The sequence below is a fragment of the Cyprinus carpio genome, chromosome A10 (assembly GCF_018340385.1).
Source record: "Cyprinus carpio isolate SPL01 chromosome A10, ASM1834038v1, whole genome shotgun sequence".
Lineage (NCBI taxonomy): Eukaryota > Metazoa > Chordata > Actinopteri > Cypriniformes > Cyprinidae > Cyprinus > Cyprinus carpio.
The window spans coordinates 19,197,489-19,212,158 of record NC_056581.1 but is presented as its reverse complement, the minus strand read 5'-3'; the positions used below and the strand labels follow the sequence as shown (position 1 = coordinate 19,212,158).

Here is a 14,670-nt window from a genome sequence, read left to right as displayed (position 1 = left end):
GCAGCACCTAAAATCGTCAACCTGCTATCTTGACACACTTCCCACATCTTTTTTTTCAAAAGTGTGCTTAACTGTTTAGAAGCAGATCTCTTAGAAGTGGTGAACGCCTCACTTCTTTCTGGGACGTTTCCAAACTCCCTGAAAACTGCAATTGTTAAGCCCCTCCTGAAAAAGAGCAATCTTGATAACACCATTTTGAGCAATTATAGACCAATATCTAATCTTCCTTTTATAGGCAAAATTATAGAAAAAGTAGTCCTTAATCATCTGAACAAATACTTAAACTCAAATGGATACCTGGACAATTTTCAATCTGGTTTCTGACCGCATCACAGCACAGAGACAGCACTCATCAAGATAATAAATTATATTCCCTTAAATTCTGACTCTGGCAAAATATCAGTGCTGTTATTGCTAGATCTCAGTGCTGCGTTTGACACTGTCGATCATAACATACTACTAGAGAGACTGGAAAACTGGGTCGGGCTTTCTGGGATGGTACTCAAATGGTTCAGGTCATACTTAGAAGGGAGAGGCTATTATGTGAGTATATGAGAGCATAAGTCTAAGTGGACGTCCATGACATGCGGAGTCCCACAAGGCTCAATTCTTGCACTGCTCTTGTTTAGCCTGTATATGCTCCCACTAAGTCAAATAATGGGAAAGAACCAAATTGCCTTTCACAGCTATGCTGATGATACACAGATTTACCTAGCCTTATCGCCAAATGATTACAGCCCCATTGACTCCCTCTGCCAATGTATTGATGAAATTAATAGTTGGATGTACCAGAACTTTCTTCAGTTAAACAAGGAAAAAACTGAAGTCATTGCATTTGGAAACAAAGATTAAGTTTTCAAGGTGAATGCATACCTTGACTCTAGGGGATAAACAACTAAAAATCAAGTCAGGAATCTTGGTGTGATTCTGGAGACAGACCTTAGTTTCAGTAGTCATGTCAAAGCAGTAACTAAATCAGCATACTATCATCTTAAAAACATTGCAAGAATTAGATGTTTTGTTTCCAGTAAAGACTTGGAGAAACTTGTTCATGCCTTTATCACCAGCAGAGTGGACTATTGTAATGGTCTCCTCACCAGCCTTCCCAAAAAGACCATTAGACAGCTGCAGCTCATCCAGAACGCTGCTGCCAGGATCCTGACTAGAACCAGAAAATCTGAGTATATCACACCAGTTCTCAGGTCCTTACACTGGCTTCCAGTTACATTTAGGATTGATTTTAAAGTACTTTTACTCGTTTATAAATCACTCAATGATCTAGGACCAAAATATATTGCAGATATGTTCACTGAATATAAACCTAACAGACCACTCAGATCATTAGGATCGAGTCAGTTAGAAATACCAAGGGTTCACACAAAACGAGGGGAGTCCGCCTTTAGTTACTATGCTGCCCGCAGTTGGAACCAGCTTCCAGAAGAGATCAGATGTGCTAAAACCTTTGTCACATTTGAATCTAGACTCAAAACTCATCTGTTTAGCTGTGCATTTATTGAATGAGCACTGTGCGATGTCCAAACTGATTGCACTGTATCTTACGTATTCACTGTATTTTATGTAAAATCATTTTCTATTTTCTATAGATCTTCTATTATCTATAGATTTCAAGTATTTTAGTTCATACAATAATACATTTATTTCAATCTCCTACTGAATAAAAAATAAAAAATAAAATAAAAATAGAAACCATCACATAATTTGTAATGGTTTCACTGGTTATAATGAAATTGTATTGGTTTTAATGGAAACTGTAATGGTGCCTGTTGGTCGCTACTGTTAATTGGTCGCCTTCTGTTTGTGGCTTTTGTCAAAACTATTAAATCCAAATGTAATATGTCCCAAAAAACACACTACATGATACCATTATTTAATGGTTAAAAGTTGATGGTTTGTAGTGGTATTTGTAGTGGAAATCATTAGAATTTATGTGATGGTTTCTATTGTTTTTATCAGAAGGGTCACCATGGGTTTTGTGATGTTATTTCCCATAAATATGACAGAATTGCTGTAATATTGTGAGATAGTAGTGACTGTTTGTAGTTTTGGTGGGTTTATTTGGAAGAAAATCCATTGTAAGAAATGTTGTTTTTATATGTTACGTAACAAATTTTGTGTTATTTAGACTGGTGATCATATATAGACAAGTTAGCAAAAATAAAACTGTGAATAAAAAAAATAGAGCATTGTACAGGTCAATGTTCAGCGGCAGCTGTCACAGCTACAGATGCAGCCTTTGATATAGTTAGCAAAATGTGTTAATATTCTGACAAAATGTTGATACTTTCATTTTCAAAATAATCAGAGGTGGATTGTAAAGGGCGTGCACTGGGGGTGGCCCGGTGGCTAGAGCCACTGCCCCTTTGCCCTCATCTTCTAAGTTGCCCCTCTCACCAATCCCCCCATTACTCCAGCTCAAAGCGGTCGGTTCCCGCTTAAGATCAGCTGATCCACTCTGTGTTTTCGTCACCCACTCCACAGCATTTCTCACGATGTGTGTGCTCCTCTCTTGACTGGAGACCACAGTTTAATGTCATTGCATTAACAGGTAGATGCATTACAATCCGCATTACAGTCAGTGGATGATTCGCTTAATTAGTATTTTGTAGGGCTGGGTAAAAAATATTGATATCTCGATATTAATCGGTTCTATTTTTTACGAAACGATATCGATTCTTAAATCCCAAGAATCGTTTAGTCTAGACTCTAGCCTGGGGCAAGTTCAAGGTCAAACCGGTGTGCACCGTTTTGCTATGTGTTCCAGTTTGAATGACATGTTTCCTGGAAAATGTGTGCAACAGTATGCAACGGGGTTTGAGATACATTTTCTCGTTTGGTGGGTGTGTCAAACATGTCAGCCCAATCAGCGGCAACATGTATATAAACCACGCGGTATTAAAGAGGCAACTCACACAATGTAATTAACATTAAAAAAAAATCACAAGAGCAAGTATATTGGTTGCACATGTTTATTTACATTAAAGGCAAAATAGCTAAAATAAGTTCACAAGTATAAATCTGGAACTTCTTTAAGTCTGTCTAAATATCATTTAGTAATTGCTTTGTCTGGTCCATATCCTTTCCTTGGAAAGGTGTGCTAAAATACTGATTAATGTAACATAATTGTCATGATTCGGCTACTGCCACTGTGTAGGAACGAGGAATCGAGGAGCATTTCAGCATGGAAGCATCTTTATTCATCCAACTAAAGAGACATAGGCGCACACACACGTAGCAGGGAGAACAGACATATAACAGCAGATGACAAAACTAGGAATGGGACTCACTATAAATACACAGGACTGATGAAGGGAAGATGAGGGACACCTAGAACTAATGGAAACACATAGGAAGCACCTGGGATTAAATCAATGACCCGGGAGACCGAAACTGGGTCACAGGGAGAAAAACAAACACAAAACATGGAACAGAGTCTAACAATAATACTATACATATTTATATATTTTGCTATTGTATTATGGAGTGACACTTTCATAAACTTTTCTATACCCCTCTGATTATATAATGGCAAATATTAAGATATCATAGCACAACAACAGTGATCAGCAATAATGATAAGCCTAATACTCACAATAAAAATAATAAGGTCATACAGATCATAACACAGGTAAGAAGTGGATTATCCTTCACCTGAAATATTTGTCTTTTCATCCTAAAATGTGAGGCAAATGTTGGATCACAATAATTAGGAACTACAGTTTCCAAAAATCCCTTCACTCGATTGGGATGTTCTTTTTTATTCTGGAGGGCAAAGGCAGTGACTGTAACATTGAATATACGTATTTTGCAGTAACACGTATTTATACTGATTTCATCAGACTCTGAAATTTTTTCAAAAAGAACACAAAGAATGGCCTTCTCAGCTGCTATATTTGCAACTCTTGCGTCATCAGAACAGGGTGTTCAATGCACCACCGTTTCCGTTTAAAAAACGTTTTGCACCGTTTTTGTCGGGGCTGAACGCAGCCCAGTTTTCAGTTAATGGACGGAACATTGAAGGGTACTTCCCAGCCAATAAATCGCAATAAGCATTGTGCTTTGGTGCTTTTAATATGAAACTAAATCTCGGGTTTCACTTTATGTCCATTGTATTGCAGTATTCAAACAATAAATGCTGTTTTGGCACTGTTTAATCTGGAGTGACAGATCGCTGTAGCACCTCAGTTCAACAGAGGCAGCAGCGCGTAGCACACATGAACTGATAATCTCCTCACCAATTTCAGCACAAAATAAACATTGAGTCCTGACTAAACATCCGAAGGTAAGATAAAAAAGAAAGCGTAGAACTTTACAAGCTGTATTCTGTCCCATGTAATCGCTCAATCAGTGTATCAGCCACGCAAATATGTCAATATAAAGTCTTGTAAACAATGTCATGTAACGTCACCTCAGAAACAAACATATTTGGTGACCATAAACTCATTAGTCAGCCAGAAAAATAAACTGCAGAGAGGGGTATTTTGCTAAATATATTATTTGTTTAACATATTCTTTTTAATATTCATTTTGAATAAATCCATATATATTTTTTTTTAACAGCCACCATTTAAATTTGTATATTTAAAAAAATACAAATTTAAGTAGAAATATTATTATGTAATTGTAACTTTATTATTTTAAAAACTTCATCGTGTAATTTTAACAGTTGTGTGCTATTGCATATCACATCAGAAAGGCAATTATTTTCAATAAAAATTAAGGAAATAATCAAAAAGTTGGAAATAAAGTATTGGATAGGGTTAGGGTAGGTGTAGGGAGGCTTTTATTGTCTCAATAAGGTGGCTTCCATTTAATAATTTGAATTAAAATAATAATTTACACTCAATATGTTATTACTGCATACTGTTTTATAATGTACTATAATACTGAGGTGCAGTTAATATCCACTATTTGCAATAAGTAGTATAAATAGCAGAAAATCTTGCTGTTTTAGCATAGTGTAAATAGAATCTATAGCTATTTGCACTTAGTGTAAACAGCATATTGTTAAAAATTACAGATATTTTCATTTAGTGTAAATATGTTTGAGTTAGGTAGGGAATAATCATGTATTCACCGTGTCAGAGGACGAGGTTAGGAGGGCCCTAAAGCGAGTGAACGTCAGGAAATCTGATTGGATTTCTGGCCATGTTCTGAGGTTCTGCGCTGATCAGCTCGCTGGTTTGTTTACATCCATCCCCAGTTGCCCTCACATCAATAGTCATGAAGATCTTTGAGGGACTGGTAAATAACTACATTTACTCCTCCATCGCCCCAATAGATCCACTGAAGATGCCATCTCTTACGTCCTGCACTCTTCTCTCACAGACATTGACCGGAACAACGGGAACTATTCAAGGTTGCGATTTATCGACTATAGCTCAGCTTTCAATACTATAGTCACTATCAAGCTTGCTTCAAAACTTATAGACCTCGGTCTAAACTCTTCACTCTGTGACTGGATTTAAGTTCATGCAGACATGGTTTTATTTTTAAGCAGGACAATACGCAACCAAACATGTAAAAAGACAGTATAAGTCATTATAATCAGTAGTTATGTCCCCACTGGATGCAAAAAATGCCTCGTTTGTAATGGGTTTTATTGGTTTGCGTCTGTGAAAGAGAACGGGAGAAAGAATTTATGTAAACGATTTCAATACATAAAAAAATAGTTTGTCATTTTTTACCCCGATTGTTTGTTATATTAATTTGCTCTGGTGTTTTGATTCTTTTACTATTGTAGATAGCCCATAGTAGGCTATAACAAAAATATTATATATCTCTTCATTGTGTTTGGGTCCCCCCTGGACCATAGGCACGTGCTATGCGTAAAGCCGGCCCTGCAGATGAATCATATCGGAGTTATGTTAAAAATTGTCCTGCCTTTTCCAAGCTCTATCATTGCAGGCAGCGGGTGTTTCTTTTGAACAGTCCACAAAACATCAAATAAAGAGCGTGCATCCATAATAAACATGCCTCACATGGCTCCGAGGGGTGAATAAAGGCTTCCTGTAGTGAATCCATGCATTTTTGTAAGAAAAATATCCATATTTTAAAACGTAATAAACACTTTTCTCTCACTTCCGGTATCTGTCGTATGCGGAAGCCATTCTGGTGGATGCGCAGAATACACAGTACGCAGGAAAATTTTTTATATAACTCCAATATGATTAGTCTGGAAGAAAAAAAGTAATATACACCTAGGATGCATCGAGGGTGAGTAAAACACTGGCTAATTTTCATTTTTGGGTGAACTAACCCTTTAATGAACGTGTATTAGATCTCAGGTCCTGCAGCTGGTAATCATTTCTTTTGAGTTCTTCATTTTAATCACTATTTTTCCCATCCCTATTCATTTTAAACACTCCTGCATTATACTAAAACTTAGCAATATTACATAGTCTTTCAATTAATATGATCTCATAAATGCATAATATTTATTTAAAAATAAGCAAAATGCTGTTTAAAATAGTTTTAGGTGAGGGGGTTTGGCATGTCACACCACAGCATGTCAGCTTCCCAAAAGCATTAAAAAGTCAAAAACGATCCAAAAATAGTTCTCATCAGCCATGAAAGTTAGAGACTTGATTGTCATCACTCTTTTACAGAGTCAAGAGTATTATAAAATATAAAAGAGTGTACATCAAAAATCTTCTATTGACTGTCAAAAGTGTTTCATCCATTGGTACGCCATTACTTCGCATATAAAAAATAACATTTATTTTTATTGACCACATTGTACAAATCTTACCATTATGCTTTGCAATTTTTACTCCGTATGCCACAACATAACCAGAGCATCACTTGTGACTGTTTAGTGGTTAATCTAGTCAGATGGCTGTGTTTATCTGCTCAACACATTTAATCTCTCACACAAGCGGCTTCCTCACCACTTCTCCTCCATCAGACAAAACAGGACTCTTTATTCATGATGAAAATGGCAGATAAACACAAATCCAATTGATTTGGATAAAAGGGTTTAAAATATGTTTGAAAATCTCTCAATGACTCACATTGTCAAAAGCCATTCAAACTCAAACCACCAGCAAACAATTTTGCATAAAGAATTTAAAATTCAGAATGAAACATTGCAGATTTAATAACCTAAAATGAAGACTGTTATATATATACTCACAAATACTATATAGAAAATCTCAACTGATTGATCATTTATATCATCACCCAATGTAAACTATCCTTATCCAGCTCTCTATACTATAAATACATATTAAATACAATATTAAATTACAAACAAACAATAATATAAATTATCCTTCTGACTTTCTGTAAATGTCAATTGTACATATAAATGCTATGTAAATGCTATGTTTTTGGGGAAGTCGTGGCCTAATGGTTAGAGAGTCTTGCAATCCAAGGGTTGTGAGTTCGAGTCTCGGGCCGGAAGGAATTGTAGGTGGGGGGAGTGAATGTACAGCACTCTTTCCACCCTCAATACCATGACTTAGGTGCCCTTGAGCAAGGCACTGAACCCCCAACTACTCCCTGGGCGACTGATCATAGGGGGCTGCCTACTGCTCCGGGTGTGTGTTCACAGTGTGTGTGTGTTCACTCCTGTGTGTGCACTTTGGATGGGTTAAAAGCAGAGCACAAATTCCGAGTATGGGTCACCATACTTGGCTGTATGTCATGTCACTTTTTCACTTTAAATAAAATTGACTTGCAATTGATTGACTTCATTTCCCCATTCTAAATTTATTTACATGTTAAATTGCTATTTTAGTCTAACATCAGTATTTTTTCAATGTATGAATTCCAGCTTAACCAGCTTTACAGAGTTGGTCATAATGTTTCACAACTCAACCATGTTTGAAATGTTGCTGACGCATGATGAAGTAACACAATTGAAGAAGTGGTATAAAGTCTTATATAAAGTCTATAAAGTCTTAGAGAAGATTAGAGAAGAAAACATTTACTGGAATAATTGTGAATCGAATCATCACAACGTGAGTCATGATTACTTACGTTGAGTTATTTATATGATTTTTTTTGTACTTTTAAGTAATGCTAAAATAGCATGTTGCAAGTTTATCATAATTCAGCTTTGCCGATAATAGAAATGCATTGATCATATAATCATTTAGCTATAAAAGTTTCTTATCTGACACAACACTTTAAATATGATTTATGATTATACATTGACAAAATGTGATATTAGCAGGATAAACCAGGCACTTGAGCTCCATCACTGCAATGGGGGATTATTATGACATTTTGGAAAATCCGATGAGAGTGATTTCTCTGGTCTTCTTCTACCTGACCTTGGTCCTCGGTGTTCCTGGAAATGCCTTTGTCATGTATGTGGCTGGATTGAAGATGAAGAGGACTGTTAATACAGTAGGGTTTCTCAATCTAGCGATTGCCGACCTCTTCTGCTGCCTTCTCACTCTTTACTATGTGATCGAGAGTGATTTTGATGATTACTGGCCGTACGGACCCACAACTTGCAAGATTTTTCACTTTGTTATGCTCATCACCATGTTTGCCAGCATTTTCATCTTGAACTTGATTAGTCTGGATCGGTTTACTCAGGTGATCACACCGGTTTGGGCTCAGAATCATCGCAGCCTGTTCATCGCACGACTGTCCTGTGCAGGGGCCTGGATTCTGGCTTTAATTCTCAGTCTGCCTTTTATGATGTCAAGAACAATTTACACAAAAAATAATAAAACATACTGCGTGCATTATCAATTTGATTTAGACCATTTAAAAATGTATAGAAGGATAAGCGTTATCAGATTTGTGTTTGGCTTTTTGATTCCTCTGATATGCATCACAACATGCTACGGATTCATCGCACGCAAGTTAGGCAGGAGTCATTTTCACTCTGGACGAGCTTTTCGCATCATTCTGACTGTAATTGTGGCCTTTTTTCTGTGCTGGCTGCCGTATCACATAGTGGATTTGATAATAATATATGGAGGGGAATCAAGTTCCTCGGTAGGTTACGCACTGGATCCGCTGGCCGTCTCTTTGGCGTATTTCAGCAGCTGCCTGAACCCCATTCTGTATGTTTTCATGGGGCAGGATTTTAAGAGCAACGTTAAACTTTCTCTAAGACGTGTTTTTGAAAGAGTTTTCTCTGAGGAGGAAACACAAATGACACACACCACCCAGTCACAGCAAACCCACTCACTGTAGTGAAGATATGATCTCATTCAGTTTTCTGATCGAATTGTAAAACTATTTCATTATTTCTTTTCAAAAGTCATCAAGTCAAACTCAGCAAGTTATCTAACTTGTATTCATGATTCCTGTTTTTTTTTTCACTCTCTCTATTTTAAAAAATATATATTTTCAGTGTTTTGTGATGATCTGTTGCCAAAGTTTAACATCAGAATGATTGAATACTATGCTTTATTATTATATTTTTTGGTTGTAATCATCTTAGAAAAAGCTTGTTATATTTTACTAATAGTGGCATGTGGTTTCTATGCAGACATTATGAAGAAAAATAAAAAATGAATATACATAAATTAAAGGTTGCAACTGTGAGCATAACAAAAACATTTTATTTTATTTATACATATTACAGTGATTGTCATTTTATAATTGCGCTGTTATTTTTTACACTGTTGTGTTACGCAGTTATCATATGATAACTTAAAGCAAAGTGCATGATGTGCAAACAGTGTTTATTAAATAAAATGCAAAAAAAGAACAGTTAATAGAACTGATAATTTTTGTAATGTTCATTAAACATTAAATTCACTCATTTGAATTTTTAATTGTTCATAGTTTTTTTCATCCAGTAGTTTCATTGTGCTAACAGAAGTTTTCTTTAGGACAAGTAGCTAAAGCATGTTTTCAAAGCAAAAGTAAAAAAATAATCAGTTACATCTTTAGACACACACATTTGCTGACATTTACTAAGAAAACCGCTTTTACCTACTTCCTCTTTTTCATCACGACATACCGTTGGCTGCTCAAGTAAAATATTGTCGCCCAGCTTCTGTGGGTTGTCCGCAAGTTTAAGCAACCCCAATAATGTGATATTTAGCCCCTGGGATGCAAATTTTGCCAGGGGAACCCCGCCAAAAAGGTGTAATTTACATGTATTTACCCCCTGGAATGCAATTGGGCTAGTTTTGAGTAGCAATTGGGTGGGTTTTGTTGTGAAAACATGGCAAACCTGAACAAAACAATTTCCTCTTTTTCATCATGATAGGAAAGTGACCAGGAGACCCTTGTTAAATTAAATTACAGATGCCATATTTTAAGTTTCCAAATGCTTTGTTGTAAATATGAATGAATATTACTTATTCATTATCGGAATATTACAAACTACCAGCTTAGCTTATGGTGTCTTCTAAACAGCACAGTGAGAGTGAATAATAAATAAAACACAGCTTAATTGAAGTCAAATGAAAATCCTCATTACAAATGCATCATCACACAATCGGCCTGTGCACAAAACCAACACATGTACTGTATATGTTTAAGCCAACACATCACGATAGATTTCACAGCAACAACAACAAATTAGCAGCTGACACTTCATCACAAACAGGCAGTGTTTATAATAAATAATATTATTTTTGGCACAGCGGCCTAGTAAATGTCCTCAGTTATGTTATTTGTGGCTTTGATCATGACGTGAATAATAGCTAGTTAGCTTATCACAGTATTTTCTTTTTCCATAGAGATCCCCACAGCAGAACTTGTCATAAAGTTAGCGATAACAAGGCCCTTCCATTTAGAGAAAAGACATGAATTGTCAATTTTTCTGTCATTTGAAATTACTCTCCAGTGTTGCCAGATTGGAAATGTCCAAGTATCATACCAGAACCGCAAAATTATCGTATTTGGAAGAAAATTATCGTGCACGAGTCAAACGGAGAGTATACAGCTATTATCTAGACAAACAACATTTTGACAAAATGTGCAAATTACCACAATAGGTAAAAAAGTAGGCATGGCTTAGTGGAAAGGTTTAGACTCCACTGTGTCATTGTCATCAGATGCCTGCATGTTGCCAGATGTAGAGGGAGTCCTTTTGGATGCCAAATTGGACGCCGTTATGGACCGCATCATAGTGCTGGTTGGCTTGAAAGCAGCGCACCCTCCCAAATTTTTTACACACTCTCAAGGTGTGCATGAGCCCATTCAGAGTATCTGTAATGAGAAGATTTCGTGGCTTTGTTTTGATGAGGTTGACTTTGGAAAAAAAACCCATTCACATGACGCATTTGAATGGGGAAACACGAGAAAATCGAGGGCAAACTTTCCCAATTTGCTGAACACAGTTGCCCCCTGGAAATCCTGTAAAGTAGAAATATGGTGCCAGAATTCATCAACATCCATTGCCTTTGTATCTTTGCTTAAGGCCACTAGTGGCAATCGTCTCCATTGGTCATCAATGGCTTGGAGACGGTCTGCGTCAGTCTTGTCAATCAACCGTGGCACTTTGCTAGGGAAGCAGAGATGGATACTCTGTGCGTGCCTTGGCATCAGTCGTGGTGGCAGGGGAGAGGCACACGATTTGGGTCAAGACAGTATCATCAAAGTCAAATCATTTCTTGATTTCTTCGCAGGCAACCCGGAGAAAATTCTGACAGCGCACATGAAAATCTGTCAGGGTAGCTGCTGGAATCTTAGTCTGCTGGACATGCTGCATCATTTCTACACCCAAGTACAGTGTGTTTAATCTGAGCTGTGTGGGCCATCATTTATGTCTATCTGAATCAAAGGAGTGTGCAGAACATAGTCTTTGTCCATGAAGGTGAGGAGGAGATATTTGTAGGTTCCACAGACCTTGTTCTTCAATGAAGTAATCACCACCTTTTTCACTTTGAAAATATTGATTAAGGTCGGTGAATTTAGGCAGCGCCCACTCTAGGAAATAGTAGTACAGGTGAAGAGACTCATCATTAAGGGAGTGAAAAATTTGGCTCAGCATGGCAAAAGTCTTGAAATTCGCGGAGCTGTGTCACAAGTTTTGCACTGTTTTTGAAATATCCATAAATGTCTTTGCCTAAATCCTCGCACCTGCGAGGGAGCTGCTTGCATGCTTCACTTGCACAGAGGTGCAACGAGTGGCACACACACCGCTGCACTGTGATGCCTGGCAGATCATTTCTAAGGCGACTGGAAACAGAATAATTTTTTCCCATCATTGTATTGTAGCCAGTCGACCCGAACCCCACTATGTTTTCAATCGGTACTACTGCATCGGTGAAAGACATCCTCATCTCGTTGTAAACTCTTTCTGCAGTGGCCCCCTCAGAGGCAAACTGTCTGTCTTGGTCTGAATAGATCTGTACCAGTTTCCAGAAATGGGTCTGAATCCTATTTATGCCTTCATCGAAAAAACAAACAACTACACAAAGTGTTTTTATATTCCCTATGTCTGTAGATCCTCAATCAAAACAATGAATTCCCTTTTAAGGGAACTTCGAACTGCGTCCTCTAGGGGTCGCTATGGGGAACACCTCGTCGTGACCCGTGTCTGAAGCATACAATGAAAAAACACCAACGAGTTGGCCAGCGACAGCCTCTGACGTCACTACCGGTGCGACTATAAAACAGGCACCGGGATAACACGTCATCCTCTTCTTCGTCTTCAAAACTGACTGTTTTGTTTGAAGCCTGCATCTGAAAGAACCGGTAATAGCGCTCTTTCTCTGTCTATCATGGCGACTACTAGCAAGCTGTGACGAGCGTCATAGGAGGAATCAGCGTCGCCCTGGCAATCAACGACATACACCTGCACGTCCTCACTGCCGGCTGATCGGCCACCGCTGCAGCTCATTAGAGCACTGCTCTTAAGCAGTAGATGCTGAGCAGAAGGGGAGAGATGGATTTCGAGCCGAATGCACGCAGGACTAACCCTTTCTCTCGTTTGCCTCCAGAAAGCAGCGAGTGACCGACAGCCCACCCCTTTGGAGCACGTTTGGACACCCACTTTCACTTGGACGGAGCACTGAAGAGCACTGTGAGCACCAGCCTCCACGCACCGGCTTGCCATCCTGCACCTGTCACCTTGTATAAATAAAATCCACCCTCCGGGGCCTTTTGTTGTGCACTAAGCCAAAACTTGTCGAGTGATTCTTCCCCACGCCACAGTGGTGGAGAATGCGGGCAGATCGGTGAAGAATCACCGGCAAGTTCACCGCCCCAGCCCTTAATTCTTCCTTTTTTTTTCTCTTCCATGTTTGCACGCCCCAGCACCGTGGAAAGAGGCACGCTCGGCCCCACGATGGAAGAGGTTCTGCAGCGTCTCGCGGAGGTGAGCATCCGCCAGCAACAGATTGTGGAACACCTCGCCACTCGCCAGGGCCAGACGGAGGAAGAACTCGCCGCCGTCTGTACCGCCGCCGCCCAGCGCGTTCCGCTACCTGATCCCCGCGCCCAAGCCACCCGTCTGTTACCGAAAATGACCGCGGATGACGATGTGGAAGCCTTCCTCCGAGGACGAGTGGGCACGGGCGCTGGCACCCTTCCTCTCCGGAGAAGCCCAGCAGGCTTACTTCTCCCTTCCCTTTGCGGCCGCCGAGGACTATAACGAGGTCAAGCGAGAGATCCTAGCGAGGCTCGGCCTCTCACCCGTCTGCACGGCCCAACAGTTCCAGGAATGGGAATTCAAGGCCCAGGTGCCAGCCCGTGCCCAGGCAGCCGAGCTCAGTCGCATCGCTCAACACTGGCTGCTGGAAGGAAGCCCCACTGCAGCACAGGTAGCGGAGCGAGTGGTGGTCGATCGCCTCCTCCGCGCTTTACCCCGCAACCATCGGCAAGCGGTTGGAATGAGGAACCCTGCCAACATCCAGGAACTCGTGGAGGCGATCGAGCTGGCGGATGCCGTCCATCACCGCGAGGCCGGGGACCGAGCGCCGCCATTTCCCCGGAGGGTGGTCCGGGCGCGACGCCCGCTCGAAGGCGCACCCCGACCGGTCAGCAGGCCGACGGTTCCCCCACCGCGGGATGAACTCATGCCCAGCGCTGAACCACCATCACCCCCGCGAGTGTGGCTGGCAGGCTGCATCGTCCACCAGCATGTACCGTCGGGAGCCCCCGAAGCAGAGGTGACGGTGGAAGGGAAACGTTTCTGGGCCCTGCTGGACTCAGGCAGTGCGGTCACCCTCATCCAGTCGCGGTTGTGCCCCCCTCGAAGCAGCCAGAAAAGCTTCCTCCCGATTACCTGTGTACATGGAGACACTCGCCAAGTACCGGCCCAAAGAATCACCATTTCGTCACCCCAAGGCGCCTGGCCGGTGGAGGTTGGCCTGGTGGAGGATCTGCCGGTGGCCGTACTGCTGGGGAGGGATTGGCCCGGCTTCGACAGACTGCTCACTGCCGCTACTCAGCCTGCCAGCCGCGAGGGGAACCGTCGAAGACAGAGACGGCCTCGGGCACCCCGCCGCCGTCCGGCGCTGCTCGCCTCCGACAGTGGGAGAGAAGGTGAGTCCCCCTCCCAGCCTACTAACTTATTTTATGATGTGTACCCAACAGGCGGCTGGAGGGGGCTCGTTCGCCAGGGAACAGCGGGAGGACGACCGACTCAAGCACTGTTGGGCACAGGTGCGAGTCGAGGATGGAAAGGACGTCCTTCCCCGGCCCCACCCTCTCCCACATTTTGTCGTGGAAAAAGGCCTGCTGTACTGTGTCGCCCAGCGAAGGGGGGAGGAGAAAAAGTTG

At 40.7% G+C, this 14,670-nt stretch overlaps 1 protein-coding gene across 1 annotated transcript; it reads left to right on the top strand.

Annotated features, from left to right (window-relative positions):
* Window positions 1-7,747: 7,747 nt before the first annotated feature.
* On the top strand, window positions 7,748-9,764 carry LOC109076083 (C3a anaphylatoxin chemotactic receptor-like). Its single transcript, XM_042765650.1, has 2 exons — window positions 7,748-7,982; window positions 8,198-9,764. The coding sequence occupies exon 2, from the start codon at window positions 8,230-8,232 to the stop codon at window positions 9,175-9,177; it is 948 nt and encodes a 315-aa protein (XP_042621584.1). The 5' UTR covers window positions 7,748-7,982; window positions 8,198-8,229; the 3' UTR covers window positions 9,178-9,764.
* The last annotated feature ends 4,906 nt before the right edge of the window (window positions 9,765-14,670 follow it).

Bases quoted from the DNA above. Each gene is read 5' to 3' on its own strand.
- LOC109076083 (XM_042765650.1), top strand. From the start codon at position 8,230: ATGGGGGATTATTATGACATTTTGGAAAATCCGATGAGAGTGATTTCT.